This window comes from Papio anubis, chromosome 1 (assembly GCF_008728515.1).
Source record: "Papio anubis isolate 15944 chromosome 1, Panubis1.0, whole genome shotgun sequence".
NCBI classification, from domain to species: Eukaryota; Metazoa; Chordata; class Mammalia; order Primates; family Cercopithecidae; genus Papio; species Papio anubis.
The window spans coordinates 137,754,706-137,772,214 of NC_044976.1; the positions used below are offsets into that span (position 1 = coordinate 137,754,706).

General features: G+C 45.9%; 1 protein-coding gene and 1 non-coding gene across 4 annotated transcripts; both read right to left on the reverse strand.

Annotated features, from left to right (window-relative positions):
• Positions 1–1,690: 1,690 nt before the first annotated feature.
• Positions 1,691–12,236, reverse strand: DEGS1 (delta 4-desaturase, sphingolipid 1). Of its 3 annotated transcripts, none has more exons than XM_003893060.2 (3): positions 11,989–12,236; positions 4,783–5,525; positions 1,691–2,812 (listed from the first exon to the last, which is right to left on the reverse strand). In XM_003893060.2, the coding sequence occupies exons 1-3, from the start codon at positions 12,068–12,070 to the stop codon at positions 2,666–2,668; spliced, it is 972 nt and encodes a 323-aa protein (XP_003893109.1). In that variant the 5' UTR covers positions 12,071–12,236; the 3' UTR covers positions 1,691–2,665. The 3 variants fall into 3 exon arrangements, with proteins under 3 accessions (XP_003893109.1, XP_017804685.1, XP_009184901.1); XM_017949196.3 differs by lacking the exon at positions 11,989–12,236 and adding an exon at positions 11,577–11,896; XM_009186637.3 differs by lacking the exon at positions 11,989–12,236 and adding an exon at positions 9,781–9,893.
• Positions 12,237–16,201: 3,965 nt separating this feature from the next.
• LOC116272133 lies at positions 16,202–16,327 on the reverse strand. The gene has a single exon (XR_004180856.1). It is a non-coding gene; the product is annotated as a small nucleolar RNA SNORA72 (small nucleolar RNA).
• Between the last annotated feature and the right edge of the window lie 1,182 nt (positions 16,328–17,509).

Consider the following 17,509-nt stretch of genomic DNA (forward strand, 5'->3'; position numbering starts at 1 on the left):
AACACGATTTGAAACCCCATCTCTACTAAAATACAAAATTAGCCAGGTATTGTCATTGAGCGAGCCTGTAGTACGTATAGCCCTTCTTTCCTGAATGGAAGTTTCAGTCTTTGTAGCAGGCGTCCCAATTATTCTGGCTCCCCATCTGCCCTTTCGATCCATTGTTTTTTGAGACCAGAGTCTTGCTCTGCGCCAGAAAGATTGCGATGAGCGTCTTTCGACTCACCTGGCTTGCGCCTCCCTGGAGTTCCGCCATTCTCCTACCTCAACAAGGACTGCAAGCGCCATACACCGCCGACTTCGTGTTTTTTTGTATTCTTAGTGGGCGGGGTTTCGTGTTCCTTCAGATGATAACAATCTCCCCGACCTCGTGTCCGCTTCCATCTCGGCTTCAAAGTGCTGGATTGAGCCACCGCGCCCAGCTTTTTTTTTTTTTTTTTTTTAGTAGAAACAGGGTTTCACTATATTGGTCAGGCTAGTCTTGAACTCCTGACCTCGTGATCCACCTGCCTCAGCCTCCCAAAGTGCTGGGATTACAGCCACCACAAGCGGCGCCATTGGCTAGAGTTCTATAGGCTTGATGGGAGTACATGATCTCTATGATCCAGCATCAAATCCAGGGGTATGTTTTGCAGATACTTTTTTAGTGACTGAATAAAATCTTAATTGTAAAGTTGGTTCTACTGTCACTCTGATTGTTCTTTGGGCAACAGATTAGAAGATACTTGGGCAACAGATTAGAAGATACTATGAATTTTCCTAGGCAAGAGGGTCAGAAAGGGAAAGCAAAGTATTTTGGGGATGAAATGAGGTCTGTGAGGCAGGTCTGGCAGTCCCACAGAGGATTCTACTCCTCACCCCACCCTCAGCAGTCTAGGTGTTGTTTTATTCTTTATGAAACTGCAACATAGTCAACTTTTTTTCTTTTTTTTTAAAGAGGGTGTTTGTCACCCAAGCTGGAGTGTAGCAGTGGGATCATGGCTCACTGTAGTCTCAATCTCAGCCTCCCGAGTAGCTGGGACTACAGGTGCATACCACTACACTACTCTAATTTTTTGAAAATCAGATGCAGTGGCTCATGCCTGTAATCCCAGCATTTTGGAAGGCCAAGGCAGGCAGATCACCTGAGATCAGGAGTTCGAGACCAGGCTGGCCAACACAGTGAAAACCTGTCTCTACTAAAAATACCAAAAAAAAAAAAAAAAAAAATTAGCTGGGCATGGTTGTGCACGCCTGTGATCCCAGCTACTTGGGAGGCTGAGTCAGGAAAATCGCTTGAACCCACAAGGCAGAGGTTGTGGTGAGCCATGATCGTGCCACTGCACTCCAGCCTGGGCAATACAGCAAGACTCCATCTCCAAAAAAAAAAAAAAAAGGGTCTCACTATATTGCCCAGGCTGGTCTCAAACGATCGATCCTCCTGCCTCAGCTTTCCAAAGTATGGAATACAGGTGTGAACCACCACACCCAGATGTATTTTTAAAATAATTCAACGTATTACACTAAATTTATCCAAGTGACGTATTTGAGGCAAGCAAGACTGCTGACCTAACAGCCCATGCTACCAGCTACCTGAGACCCACGATCTACCATCAGACCACAGCCAGTTCCCACTGCAGTGAAATAACATGAAAGTCTTTATCAATTGAGCAGTTTCTAATGTGAGAGTCAACACATCTGAAACACGAAGTTGAACGGTGGAAATTCAGTAAGTACTTTATTTATGAGTAAGGCTGTACAGGATTCAACAGTGTCTAATTCGAGTCTCATATATGATAGCTAAAATTTTTAAACGAGCAATTCACCTTACGGTGAAATATATTTTCATCCAATCTTTTATGCTATATCATATCTCAGGCTTTTTAAAAATTATTTTTGAGATGAAATTTTAAAGTTCCCCCAGTACCCTGGTTACCATATTATAAAGATAGTGAAATACAAAAATGTAATACAGATAGTGAAATACAAAAATGTAACAAATACTAACACACTGTGATTAATAGCTGTTTATTAACTTTTTAATAAAGCAAAACTTTATAGTGAAATAAACTAGAAATAGCTTTTTATTTTATATATTTATTTTTGAGATGGGGTCTTGCTCTGTTGCCCAGGCTGGAGTGCAGTGGCACAATCTTGGCTCACTGCAGCCTCTGCCTTCACCTCCTGGGTTCAAGCAATTCTCCCACCTCAGCCTCCCATGTAGCTGGGATTACAGGCATGTGCTGCCATGCCCGGCTAATTTTTGCATTTTTAGTAGAGACAGGGTTTCACCATGTTGGCCAGGCTGGTCTCGAACTCCTGACCTCAGGTGATCCACCCACCTTGGCCTCCCAAAGTGCTGGGATTACAGGCATGAGTCACCATGCCCAGCAAAATACCTTTTTAAAAGCTTTTAAAATGATATGCTTATAAAATGACAGACATGAGTGAAACATTCTCAATGACGATAATACACAAGTCACAAGTTTTCTGTGAGTGAAGCCGAGCAGTACAGAGTCAGGCTGACTGTTGAAAAGCCAGATTTACTTCTTGATATCACTGACCTCTTACTCTGAAATTGTGCCAGGGGAGCTTCTAAGTATCCCTGGTCTCAAGTTTAATAATGCAAAACTTCCACTTTATCATCTAAAGTTTTGGAGAGGAATCCCTTTGGCACTAATGATATCTACTCCAGCACCATCTCTCCTTTTTGGTGCCTCTTCATTCTTGAGTAGGGACTTATTGTATCATCCATCACAAAATCATACAGTACTTTTATCCAGGAATTGTAGTGGGGGAGGTTGTCATAGTATTCAGCTGCTATTTTCCTCACCTAGAAGGGAAAAAAATACAGCAAGATGAAAAATGAGTATTACTGGGTTCTTTCAAAGATGACTGATGAATGGTTGATACAAACACTGAGAAGGGAAACCATGAGACCTGCCTCCCTCCTCTCTCTTAAAAAATAAAAGCAGCAGCAGCAGCAGCAGAGGGAATTCTAAACAAAAAGCAGTCTACATTTCAGCAGCAGTTGAATACACTCGACCCTCTAGGACTCTCTTCCATCACGTTCCAAGGGACTAAATTCCTGGCTTATTTGTAAAATTAACAACGAATACATGCAATTAGATTAACTTGATATTATTAAAGAATGTACTGCATGGATGACACCGTAGAATATAAAGGCAACATCTGATCCCTGCCATCCAGGAACTTACAAATACTTACAAATAAATTGTGGCATGCTAATTAGATAGAAATTAAGCAGTTGGCTGGGTGTGGTGGCTCACAACTGTAATCCCAGGACTTTGGGAAGCCAAGGCGGGTGAATCACCTGAGGTCAAGAGTTCAAGACCAGCCTGACCAATATGGTGAAACCCCCATCTCTACTAAAAATAACAAAAAAATTAGCCAGACATGGTGGCATGCGCCTGCAGTCCCAGCAACTCAGGAGACTGAGACAGGAGAATTGCATGAACCCGGGAGGTCGAGGCTGCAGTGAGCTGAGATTATGCCACTGCACTCCAGCCTGGGTGACAGATTCCACCTCAAAAAAAAAAAAAAAAGGCAAGCTTTATCAAGTATGCAATTCTGCCATCTCAAGTTAAAAATGTCTCTACATCTCAAGTTAAATAACTATCTGGATGGGCACAGTGGCTCGTACGTATAATCCCAGCATTTTGGAAGGCAGGAGAATCACTTGAGCCCAGGAATTTGAGACCAGCCTGGGCAACACAGGGAAACCCCATCTCTCTTTTTTTTTTTGAGATGGAGTTTCGCTCTGTCACCCAGGCTGGAGCGCAGTGGCACGATCTTGGCTCACTGCAACCTCTGCTGCCTGGGTTCAAGCGATTCTTCCGCCTCAGCCTCCCAATTATATATAGGCGCCCGCCACCATGCCCAACTGATTTTTTTGTATTTTTAGTAGAGACGGGGTTTCACTATGTTGGCCAGGTTGGTCTCGAACTCCTGACCTCAGATGATCCACTCACCAAGGCCTCCCAAAGTGCTGGGATTACAGGTGTGAGCCACTGCACCCATCCAGGAAACCCCATCTCTACAAAAACGTTTAAAAATTTAAATAAACCATTTGGAGGATTAAAAGAAATTATTTTAAAAATTAGCCTGTCATAGCATGTGCCTGTAGTCCTAGCTACTTGGGAGGCTGAGGCAGGAGGATCACTTGAATCCAGGAGTTTGAGACCAGCCTGAGCAACATAGCAAGACTCTGCCTCTACAAAAAATAAAAAAATTAGCCAGGCACAGTGGCACGTGCCTATAGTCCTGCCTACTCAGGAGGCTGAGGTGGGAGGATCGCTTGAACCCAGGAGTTGAGGCTGCAGTGAGCTATCGCACCACTGCACTCTAGCCTAGGTGACAGGGCAAGACCCTGTCTCTAAAAAAAAAAAATTAAAAATAAATCCTAAGTGTAACCACTAAGCTTAAGGACCCAAGAGTGAACCCTTTGTAAAATTAGGCTGGAAGATGCAGTATTTATATTCTTGCCTTTTTTTTTTTTTTTTTTTTAATGAGCAGCTTGGACTGACAAAATACTAGCCTGGCCAACATGATGAAACCCCATCTCTACTAAAAATACAAAAATCAGCTGGACATGGTGGCATGCGCCTGTAATCCCAACTACCTGGGAGACTGAGGCATGAGAATCACTTGAACCTGGGAGGTGGAGGTCACAGTAAGCCGAGACCGTGCCACTGCACTCCAGCCTGGGTGACTGAGTGAGACACAGTCTCAAAAAACAAACAAAAAAACGAAATTAGAATATGTATCAAATCCTTTACTTACCAGTGGAAGGCTTTTTCCAGGAATGTTGGGGAAGTCATGATGTTCATTATGATAACCTACATTGAAGGTAAATAAATTCAGAGGCCCATAATATGAGTAAGTTTCGTGACCCTTTAAGAACATGTAATGCTCAGCTATAAAATGTCCAGAAATCGGGTGCAAACCCAGGCCAAGTAAAGATGCTGCCAACATGTAGACTAAGGATTTAATTCCCAAAAAGTAATAAATTAAAATGTCAAATGTGACCTGGGCCACGATATTGATAACTTCCAAATAAGTAATTGGTTTGGGGTTGATGAACAGAGGTCGAAAGGCATAGAAGAGAGGCTGAAGAATAACCCATATAAACTTTCTGAAAGTGGTACAGAAGAACCAGCCCTCAAAATCGGTAGGAATATCTACATCGACGCCATCAGCTCCAAGGTACCGGTGATGATCCATGTGATATCTCTTAAAGGAAATTGAATATGGAATCCCAATAGGAAGATTAGCAAACATTCCAAACCAGCGATTCCACATTGCTTTGCAGTTGCCAAAGGCAGCATTGTGGGAAATCTCATGAATAGCCAGAGTCATTGAGTGGTTAATGCAACTGCCAAACACATAGGCCCCAAATATGACCCATTTCCAGTCCAAGTCTTTTACTATGTAAAATGCAGCCAACTGGGTGAGAAACATCATAATTATAATCCATATCAAATTGGGATCAGGTTTCATCAAGGACTTTATCTCTGGATACTTTGCTGTAAAGAAAAAACAAAAAAACAGGAACTAAGAAAAGTATATAATAGTTCAGCAATTATAATTAAATTAACACCCATTAAACTAACACATTAAATTTGTTCTGCAAATAATATTCCCTTTACTAGATACTTTAGTTAATACTAATAACACAGGGAAGGATTCTTCTACTAGTAAAGTTACGAAATATGTCACAAACATTTGCGAATTTATGCAGGAAAAATTAGCCTCAAACTTTTAGAAGTTCCACATTTTTTGTATTAAAATGTGTGTTATTTCTGTGTTTAGACAGAAGTACAGCATTCTTACCTTATATAAAACAATTAAATTAACACATCTGACAAAGGATAGAATATAATATGCATTTTGTAGTTACCCTAAAATCATGAAACTGGTATTCACAGTTCTCTCAGACAAATCAACATGCTCCAAGTAATTCTGTACTGAATTTTCCAAAGTTGTAATAGTATATAAAAACCAATACTACAGGCTGCCAATATAATCAGGGAAAGAACAGTCCTTTCAACAAATGGTGCCACAACAACTTGTTAGCAACAGGCAAAAGAATGGATTCGGACCCCTACCTCACACCACACACAAAAATGAACTCAAAACAGATCACAGACCCAAATTTATAAGAAAACTATAAAACTCTGATAAGAAAACAGAAATAAATCTCCATGGCCTTTGTGGTTCCTTAGATACTATAACAAGTACAAGTGACAAAAGAAAACAGAGAAATTGGACTACATCAAAAACTCTTCTGTTGCAAATGATACTGTCAAGAAAGTGAAAAGATAATCCACAGAAGCGGGGTTATGTTTGCAAATCATGTATCTCATAAGGGACCTATATCCAGAATATATGAAGAACTCTTACAACTAATAATCCAATTAAAAAATGGGCGAAGGATCTCAAAAGACATTTCTCCAAAAGATATGAAAACAGTCAAGAAACACATGAAAGATGCTCAACATCGTTAGTCATTAGGAAAGTGCAAACTGAAACCACAGATACCACTTCACACTCACTAGGATGACTATAATAAAAAAAAAGTAGGTAAAAACAAGGATGTGGAGAAATTAGAACCCTCATACTTTGCTGGTGGGAATGTAAAATGGTGCAGCTGCTTTGGAAAACTGTAGAGCAGTTCCTCAAAATGTTGAACACCTGGTATATCCATACAAAGGAATATTATTCAGCCACAAAAAGGAATGACACACTGACACGTGCTACAACATGAATGAACCTTAAAATATTTATATTTAGGAACAGGGTCTACCTCTGTCACTCAGGCTGAAGTACAGTGGTGCCATCATAGCTCACTACAGCCTCAAACTCCTGGACTCAAGTGATCCTCCTGCCTTAGTCACCATAGTAGCTGGGACTACAGGAGCATGTCACTGTGCCCAGCTAAAATCTTATGCTAATGGCTGGGTGCAGTGGCTCACACCTATAATGCCAGCACTCTGAGAGGCCAAGGCAGGAGGATTGGTTGAGCCCAGGAATTCAAGATCAGCCTGGGCAACATAACAGGACCCTGTCTCTACAAAAAAAAAAAAAAAAAAATTAAAAATTAAAAAATTTTATATTATGCTAAGTGAAAGCCAATCATAAAAGATCATATATTTTATGATTTCATGTATATGAAATGTCCAGAATCAGGAAATCTATAGACCACAAAGTAAATTAGTGGTTATCTAGGTAGAAGTAGGGGATATGAGGGACTGCTAATGAGTATAGGGTTTCTTTTTGTGATGATGAAATGTTCTAAAGTTACATGGTGGTGACAGCTGCATAACTCTGTGAATATACTAAAAAAATACTGAACTGTACACTTTAAATGAATAAATCATGATAGTTGAATTATAATCTCAACAAAGCTATTGGCCAGCGGCTGTGGCTCACACCATTAATCCCAGCACTTTGGGAGGCTGAGGCATGAAGACTGCCTGAGGCCTGGTGTTCGAGACCAGCATGGGCAACAGAGACTGTTTCTACCAAAAATAAAAAAACATTAGCTGAGGTGAGGTGGCACAAGCCTGTAGTCCCAGCTACTTGGGGCGCTGAAGTGGGAGCATCACTTGAGCCCAAGAATTTAGGCTGTACTCCAGCCTGGGCAACACAGTGAGACTCTGTCTCAAAAAATAAAACATTAAAAAACTGTATCACTGAGAAAGTACAGCAGTGAAGGAAGCATTTCTTGTGATTTATTCTTTTTTTTTTTTTTTTTGAGACGGAGTCTCGCTCTGTCACCCAGGCTAGAGTGCGGTGGCCGGATCTCTGCTCACTGCAAGCTCCGCCTCCCGGGTCCACGCCATTCTCCTGCCTCAGCCTCCCGAGTAGCTGGGACTACAGGCGCTCGCCACCTCGCCCGGCTAGTTTTTTGTACTTTTTAGTAGAGACGGGGTTTCACCGTGTTAGCCAGGATGGTCTCGATCTCCTGACCTCGTGATCCGCCCGTCTCGGCCTCCCAAAGTGCTGGGATTACAGGCTTGAGCCACCGCGCCCGGCCGATTTATTCTTTTTTTTCAGATGGAGTCTCACTCTGTTGCCCAGGCTGGAGTGCAATGGTGCAATCTCAGCTCACTGCAACCTCTGCCTCCTGGGTTCAGGCAATTCTCCTGCCTCAGCCTTCCCAGTAGCTGGGATTATAGGCGCCTGCCACCACGCCCAGCTAATTTTTCTATTTTTAGTAGAGACGGGGTTTCACCATGTTGGCCAGGCTGGTTTTGAACTCCTTACCTCAGGTGACCTGCCCGCCTCAGCCACCCAAGGACTGGGATTACAGCCATGAGCCACCCAGTCCAGCTCATCCTCACTAATTTCAAAGAGATACCTTATAAATGAACTTTTAATGTGAACTCTAAATGTAAACTTAAAGTGTACAAATGTTGGTTGTTCTATCAGGCCCCTTCCCTCCCCTGCCAAAAAACTGAACACTTTCAGAAAGATCTCTTATCATTTGTGTATAATTTAAACAAATCTAAAGATTCTTCTCTTTCTACAGGTTATTCCATCTCCCACCCTGAAAGAGAACACTGGTATTTACACCTGCATGGAAAACGTACTTTCATTGAGAAATACGTAGTCCTTTTACTTTCCAAGTGAAATGGTTCAGTGATAAGTTTGTGGAGGAAAAAAGGCTCAGTGTGAGGTATTAATCAGCACCTTCTTACTTCCTTCATTTCTTTTTTTTTTTTTTTTTTTGAGACAGTCTCACTCTTTTGCCCAGGCTGGAATGCAGTGAGGCAATCACGGCTCACTGCAGCCTCTACTTCCCCAGCTCAAGTGATCCTCCCACCTCAGCCTTTTGAGTAGCTGGGACCACAGGCACATGCCACCATGCCCCACTAATTAAATTTTTTTTTTTTTTTTTTTTAGAGAGAGGGAAAGGTTTCACCATGTTGCCCAGGTTGGTCTCAAACTCCTGAGTTCAAGTGTTCCTCTCGCCTCAGCCTTCTGAGTAGCACAACACAGGCATCACGCCTAGCTAATTTTTAAATTTTTCATGGAGATGGGGCTGTTCTGAACTGGCCTCAAGAGATCATCTTGCCTCAGCTTCTCAAAGCGCTGGGATTACAGGCAAAAGCCACCACACCCGTCCTGATTTTCAGAATATTAAATAGCTCAGCTTCAGTATTCCAGAGTTGGTTTTTACACAGGTAGGCACCAGATTATTCCTATGTAACATGTAGATAAGGCATTGATAAAATGTATCATATGTGGCCTGGCAGGGTGGCTCATGCCTGCAATCCCAGCACTTTGGGAGGCCATGGCAGGCAGATCATCACAGGTCAGAAGTTCCGAGACCAGCCTGGCCAATGTGGCAAAACCGTGTCTCTACTAAAAATAAAAATAGAAAAACTTAGCCAGGTGTGGTGGCGGGCATCTGTAATTCCAGCTACTCGTGAGGCTGGGGCAGGCAGAACTGCTTCAACCCGGGAGGCAGAGTTTGCAGTGAGCCGAGATTGGGTCACTGCACTCCAGCCTGGGTGACAAAATGAGACTCTGTCTCAAAAAAAAAAAAAAAAAGTATCATGCTATCTCATATCAAGTATGTGTAAGTGATTTGCCAAACAAATTACTACTAGCAGGCTGAGGTATGCCCATCACTTGAGCCCAGGCTGCCGTGATCATCATGCCTGTGAACAGCCACTGCACTCCAGCTTAAGCAACAAAGCAAGACCCTGTCTCTAATGGAGTGTAGGGGAGGAGGAAGGAAAGGAGGAAGGGAATTCAAGAACCGAAATTTACCGGGTGCAGGGGCTTACGCCTTTAAAATCTCAGCACTTTGGGAGGCCAAAGCGGACGGACTGCTTGAGCCCAGGAGTTCAAGACCAGCCTGGGCAACACGGAGAAACCCATCTCTACAAAAAAACAGAAAAATCAATCGGGCATAGTGGTATGTGCTTGTGGTCCCAGCTACTCGCTTTCTCTTTTCACTGGGCAAATGAATGTTGAGAAGAAAATCTAATGAAATACTGTATATAAGGAATAATGTCTCATGTTCAACTCACCGTTTCCTCGATTTAAAAAAATTTTGCGCGTGCGTGTAAATGGGGGTCTCACTGTGTTACTCAGGATGGTCTCAACTCCTGGGCTGAAGCGATCCTCCCGCCTCGGCCTCCGAAAGTGCTGGGATTACAGGCCTGAGATACCGTGACCATGGTCTCAACTCCTGGGCTGAAGCAACCCTCCCACCTCGGCCTCCCAAAGTACTGGGATTACAGGCCTGAGCTACCGTTTCCTCAATTTTTGAAGAAACAGTATAGGTTAAAAAGCTCGTGATCGGCCGGGCACGGTGGCTCACGCCTATAATCCCAGTACTTTGGGAGGCTGAGGTGGGTGGATCACAAGGTTAGGAGCTCGAGACCATCCTGGCTAAAACGGTGAAACCCTGTCTCTACTAAAAATACAAAAAATTAGCCGGGCGTGGCTGCGTGCGCCTGTAGTCCCAGTTACTCAGGAGGCTGAGGCAGGAGGATGGCGTGAACCCGGGAGGCGGAGATTGCAGTGAGCCGAGATCGCGCCACTGCACTCCAGCCTGGGTGACACAGCAAGACTCTGTCTCAAAAAAAAAAAAAAGAAAAGAAAAAGAAAGCTCATGCTCTGGCCGAGCACAGTGGTTCACGCCTGTAATCCCAGCACTTTGGGAGGCCAGATCGATCACCTGAGGTCAGGAGTTCGAGACAAGACTGGTCAACACGGTGAAACCCTGTCTCTACTAAAAAAAAAAAAAAAAAAAAAAATACAAAAGTTAGCCAGGCGTAGTGGTGGGCGCCTGTAATCCCAGCTACTCAGGAGGCTGAGGCAGGAGAATCTCTTGAACCCAGGATGCAGATGTTGCAGCGGGGAGAGATCGCGCCACTGCACTCCAGCCTGAGCAACAGAGTGAGACTTGTCTCAAAGAAATAAACAAAAACCAAACACATGCTCTGGAAGAGGCAACTGAATGCGCATTAGAATCTCTTTAGCATTCAGTCAGGCGTTCTTATTTCATTTTTTAAAACAGCGATAATACCTAGTAGAATTACCAGGAGGATGAAATTGGGTAATGTTTGTAAAGCATTCCACGCAATCCCTGGTATATTAGGAGTAACCTGGGAGAGATGAGCATTCTCTATGTAACACAGAAGGCCCGAATCCTCTGGAGAGTTAAGTGCTCTCAATAAGCTGTCAGGGGACCAGCGGGCCACGCCACGTATTTTCCCTATTTGGCAAGTCTTCCATTTTCAGTCTTTTCATCCACAAAACCGAGATGGATGAAATATGTCTACGAATCCGTCGTTCTTACGTCCCAGGCTTGCCGTGAGGATCAATAGGACAAGCGGCGTGAACTGACCAGGGCCCATCCAGTCCGAGAAGCCCCAGGGGGCATAGGGAGGGTCGCCGGCCCCCTCCCCGGGCCCGAGGCAGGGACTGCGGCCGCCCCCGCCAGTACTGCCCACTAGCGCCCGACACCGTGAGCCAGGCTCACGGGTAGGCCCCGGGATGCCCAGGACCACACCCTGCCCCGCACTCTGGCAGCCCCGGCGCCGGCACACGCTCACCTCGGCCCGCTCCGGAGGACGGGGAGGAGGGAGAGGAAAGGGCGCCCATCTGAGGGCACAGGAATCTTCCAGCGCGAGGATCTAACCCAAGGCTGGCGCAGCCGGGGACACCCTTCGCCCCAACCGGCCGGCGTGGGCCTGACGGGGACTCCCGCGCTCGGGGACGCGCCTGCGCCTCTTCGCGGAAGGGTCGGAGCTGCGCGGCCCCGAGGACCCGTCCCTCCCCCGTGCCTCGCCCAGCCTCTCCCGCGCTGACCCGCGGGCTGGCGGCCCAGCGGCGGCGGGACGCGGCGGGGAGCGGGCTGCTAACGGGCCTCCGGCGCCCACGGCCACGCAGGGCCCGCGAGGGGAGAGCGCGCCCCGGCGCCAGGAGGCCGCGCACGCACATAACGGGGCGCCCGCTGGCCCTCACCCAGGATCTCCCGGCGCCGGTCGGCGTGGGGCTGGTCGGTGTAGACCCACTCGAAGTCTTCCCGCGACACGCGGCTCCCCATGGCGGCGGAGGTGGCTCGCAGGCTCGCTGTCGGCTCTCGCTCCTGGCCGTCTCCTCAGAGGTGGCTGCGGCGGCTTCCCGACTCGTGTGGTGTCGGCCGACTGCGGCGGAGCGCGGAGGAGACGGAGGCGTGGGCGGAGTCCCGAGGCCCCGCCCCTCGCGGCCCGCCCGCCTCGCTGGGTGGAGGGCGCGTGGCGCTCCCGGGTGGCAGTGCGGTGCTGGCTCTCAGCAATTCTGGGACGCTGGGTTCTGAGTTTTGGTGACTTGGCCACCAGCCAGGATGCCGCGTTCTTGCGAGTGCCCGCCCCTGAGGCCTGCTGCCCCGGAGCCCGGAGAAGATGCAAAAGGAAGGAAAGGTCTCAAGTGAGATAAACCTGCCGCCTTAGCGCCTCCGCGAGCGGAGCACCGGGCACAGCTGCGATCACACGGAGTCTGGAGGTGCCGGAGCCCTTCTTAAATGGCAGCTGGCCTAAGTTTTGTTTAATTTTTAAAAGCAAATTAGCCATTGGGTCATATTTCGCTGCCTTCTAGAAATAATGCCTCAGGGAAAAAATGCAGAGTGCGTGACAATTAAAAGCTAATCAAGTAAAACACCATTGTTAAGAGGGGGAGATGATATGGGATTTGTTGTTGTGCTTGAATTATTGTAGAGTGACCATGTTTGTGAAGAGATGATTGCTCAACCTTTCATCTATCTGTCGCAGAAGTAATCAACCACAACCTCTTCCTGAAAGAAATGTTTTGAAACCAAACTAATTTTGTTTCAACATTAGCTACCACGTCTACATCAAAGAGCAACTTAAGGATTACAAAAAGAAGATAACCAAAGCGGGTGTGCCTCCTAATCAACATGCTGTTCACGCACACACGGCACACACACACACACACCAAAAAATCTGATCAAGCCCCTAGATCTGACTGCTAATTTATTGAAAATAGAAAGGACATTTGGCTGGGTGCGTTGGCTCACGCCTGTAATCCCAGCACTCTGAGAGGCCGAGGCGGGTCCATCACCTGAGGTCGGGAGTTCGAGAGCAGCCTGAGCAGTAGGGTGAAACCCCGTCTCTACTAAAAATATAAAAATTAGCTGGGCATGGTGGCAGGCGCCTGTAATCCCAGCTACTCAGGAGGCTGAGGCAGGAGAATCGCTGGAACTGGGAGGCAGAGGTTGCAGTGAGCTGAGATGGAGCCACTGCACTCCAGCCTGGGCAACAGACTGAGACTCCTTCTCAAGAATAAAAAGAAAATAAAATAGAAAAGACAGAGAAATGTGTTAAACTGGGCCACGGGGATGAAACTAGCAAGATCCAACTCTGGGAGGCTCTATATAGGACAATGTCTGGGTTCTGTAATAAATAAAATTCAAGGAAAAAAAAAAAGAGAAGAGAAACCTATAGATTAAAAGGAGTTTAAAAGACATACAAACCAATTGCATGTGTTGACCTTATTTAGATTCGGATTGAAATAGTTTTAAAACATTGACATGAAATAATTGAACTCAAATATCAATTGGATATGTGATGACGTTAAGGAATTATCAATTTCTTAAGTGTGATAATAATATTATGTTTATAGTGGGTTTTATTTTTTTGAGATAGAGTCTTGCTCTGTTGCCCAGGCTGTAGTGCAGTGGTGGCCTCATGTCTCACTTCAGCCTTGACCTGAGCTTAAGCCATCCTCCCACCTCAGCCTCCCGAGGAGCTGGGATCACAGGCGTGCACCACCATCCCTGGAATTTTTTGGCAGAGTTGGGGTCTCACCTTGTTGCCCAGGTTGGTCTCAAACTCTTGGGCTCAAGTGATCTCAAAGTATTGGGATCACAGGCATGAGCTACCACATCCGACCCCAGGAGCATTATTAGTAAATCCCTAAGACCTGCTCAGTACATTCACTTCTAAGACAGAGGGCCAGCACGGCTGAGGCGTCTAGCAGAGAAGGCTCTGAGAGCAGAGGGAAGACAAAACAATGACACCTGGAGTGGAGGCCTGAAGGCTCATCAGAGTCCAGCAAGGGTTATGTCTGCAGGGCATGCTAGCAAATGCGGGGCTGGGACAGCCTCGGGAGGGTCCCAGTGTCGAAAAAGGAGTAGGATTTGATGATGGATAGATACACAGGTCTGATCATGCAGGAGCTTTTCAGTTGTTAATGACATGGTGGAGGAAAAAGAAGGTGGGGAGCGTCACCTGGAAAAGGACAGCTTTGTATTTGCCAAGTTTCATCTGGATTGGCAGATGGCACATGAAGCTGATAATTGGACTCAACTGAGGAGGAAGTTTTCAGGTGCTGACAGGTAAATGTATCCTTGCAGTTCAGAACGCAGTTGCTATCACAGGCATGTGTGAACTGGCACACCAGTCCAAAAGCAGGCCAGGTGCTCGTGTCTGTATTCTGAGCACTTTGGGAGGCCGAGGTAGGGGGATCACTTGAGGGCAGGGGTTTGGGACAAACCTGGGCAAAATGGCGAAAACCCACCTCTGTACAAAAATACAAAAATTAGGCCAGGTACGGTGGCTCATGCCTATAATCCCAGCACTTTGGGAGGCCAAGGTGGGCGGATCACAAAGTCACGAGATCCAGACTATCCTGGCTAACAGGGTGAAACCCTGTCTCTACTAAAAATACAAATAATTAGCCAGGCGTGGTGCGGATGCCTGTAGTCCCAGCTACTTGGGGGGCTGAGACAGGAGAATGGTGTGAACCCAGGAGACAGAGCTTGCAGTGAGCCAAGATTGCGCCACTGAATTCCAGCCTGAGCGACAGAGCCAAACTCTCTCTCAAAAAAAAAAAAATTAACTGGGCGTCGTGGCCCATGCTTGTGGTCCCACCTATTGGTGAGGCTGAGGTGGGAAGATTGCTTGAGCCCAGGAGGTCGAAGCTTCAGGGAGCTGAGAAATGAGCTGAGACTGTGGCACTGCACTCTAGCCTGTGTGACAGAGTGAGGCTTTGTCTCAAAAACATTAAAAAATAAATAAATAAAAGGAAAAAGAAAGAAAAATGCAGAGTTTGAAAAAAAAAATGTGGATTTGGACATACCTTTTTTTTTCTTTTGAGACAGAGTTGCGCTCTGTTGCCCAGGCTGGAGTGCAGTGTCGCGATCTTGGCTCACTGCAACCTCTGCCTCCTGGGTTCAAGCGATTCTCCTACCTCATCCTCCCGAGTAGCGGGATGACAGTCGTGTGCCACCACATCCAGTTACTTTTTGTTTTTTTGTTTTTTTTTTTTTGAGACTGAGTCTGGCTCTGTCGCCCAGGCTGGAGTGCAGTGGCCGGATCTCAGCTCACTGCAAGCTCCGCCTCCCGGGTTTACGCCATTCTCCTGCCTCAGCCTCCCGGGTAGCTGGGACCACAGGCGCCCGCCACCTCGCCCAGCTAGTTTTTTGAATTTTTTAGTAGAGACGGGGTTTCACCGTGTTAGCCAGGATGGTCTCGATCTCCTGACCTTGTGATCCACCCGTCTTGGCCTCCCAAAGTGCTGGGATTACAGGCTTGAGCCACCGGGCCCGGCTACTTTTTGTTTTTTTAGTAGAGACAGGATTTCACCATGTTGGCCAGGTTGGTCTTGAACTCCTGACCTCAAGTAGTCACCTTCTTCGAAATCACCCAAGACTCGGCGCAGGCACCTGGCAAGTCTTTTTTTAAAAGTTACGAATTCGACAGCAGCAACTGGTAATCATGAAATTTTCTTATTTTGTTTATACCTTCTTTAAACAAAGTCACCAAGTCGCACTGATCTTTTGCAGAAACTCATTACGCCTTTTCTTTCTTTTTGGGCTTGCAGGGTGATCTGCCTTAAGGCTGGAGTGCAAATCCGGCACGGATCAGCTCCTGGCTCGCTATCCGGGTTCGCCATTTTTCCTGCCCTCGAAAGCTCTGATGGCAGGGACCACAGGCGCCACGCCACCACTTTCCGGCTAGTTTTGTATTTTTAGTAGAGACGGGGTTTCACCGTGTTAGCCAGGATGGTCTCGATCTCCTGACCTCGTGATCCGCCCGTCTCAGCCTCCCAAAGTGCTGGGATTACAGGCTTGAGCCACCGTGCCCGGCCTGCCATTTTTCTTAAGGTTGACCAGAGATAACCTAGAATTACAGCCGTTACATAATCACACAAAATGATTATGTATTAATCAGACCTGGTTTATTACCAGCATTTATAAAAACAGACGTAAGGAAAGAACTAGGTCTAGGGACACATGCATGGTTTTAATATAGCAAATGTTTAGCCTGTCCTGTCCTGACTATTACAAAATCAAGTTTGACATTCTAAAGTAAACTATTTTAGCTACAGGATTGTAGTGGGCATTGATAGCTATTTTAATGATGTCTAGGCATGCTTCTTTAATTTGGACTTTTAAAAGTTCTTAATATGTATGCGTAACAAAAAAGTAAGCTAGGAAGTATAGCCGGGTGCGGTGGCTCTCACCTGTAATCCCAGCACTTTGAGAGGCCGAGGCAGGTGGATCACGAGGTCAGGAGTTCAAGAGCAGCCTGGCCAAGATGGTGAAACCCCGTCTCTACTAAAAATACAAAAATTAGCCGGGCGTGGTGGTGGGTGCTTGTAATCCCAGCTACTCGGGAGGCTGAGTCAGAGAATAGCTTGAACCTGGGAGGCGGAGGTTCCGGTGAGCCGAGATCGCGCCACTGCACTCCAGCCTGGGCAACGGAGCAACACTGTCTCAAAAAAAAAAAAAAAAAAGTATAAATAAAATGCTTTAAAAAAAGATTCTTAGTGGATTATCTAGCTTTGTCAAATAATTTGTCTTGAAGCAAACACACTAGGAATTCTGGAAAGACACTCTCCAGTCTGCTGTTGGAAGCTGTGGTGAATCGCAGCCAGCCGTGATCATATTAGGAAATTTAAGATGAAGTAGTTTTCAGATGAGGGCAGCTATACTTTTGAAATGAATGTAGATTTTTCCTTTTCCATTTGCTTGATTTTTGAAAGGGCAGTTTATTTTTGAGACTATTTCAATAGTGATAACAGTTGAGATTGAATGGTATTGACTAATTTGTAGAAGAGTAATACAGAAAACATTCTTTATTCACTTCAAGCAAATAATCATAAGAATTTTATGGTATCTATTTCTTTTTTTTTTAATTTTATTTTTGAGGCAGAGTCTTGCTGTGTCACCCAGGCTGGAGTACAGTGGCCCAATCTTGGCTCACTGCAATCTCTGCCTCCTGGATTCTGGTGATTCTCCTGCCTCAGCCTCCTGAGTAGCTTGGATTACAGGCTCACGTCACCATGCCTGGCTAATTTTTGTATTTTTAGTTTCACCATATTGGTCAGGCTGGTCTCGAACTCCTGACCTCAGGTGATGCCCCTGCCTCGGCCTCCCATAGTGCTGGGATTACAGACGTGAGCCACTGCGACTGGCCTAATTTTTGTATTTTTAGTAGAGACAGGGTTTCGCCCTGTTGGCTAGGCTGGTCTTGAACTCCTG

Excerpts from the sequence above, each read along its gene's own strand:
- DEGS1 (XM_003893060.2), bottom strand. The coding sequence starts at position 12,070 with ATGGGGAGCCGCGTGTCGCGGGAAGACTTCGAGTGGGTCTACACCGAC. Across the intron at positions 5,526-11,988 it reads CCGGCGCCGGGAGATCCTGG|CAAAGTATCCAGAGATAAAG; the intron begins GTGAGGGCCAGC and ends TTTTCTTTACAG. Across the intron at positions 2,813-4,782 it reads CTGGAAAAAGCCTTCCACTG|GTGAGGAAAATAGCAGCTGA; the intron begins GTAAGTAAAGGA and ends TTTCCCTTCTAG.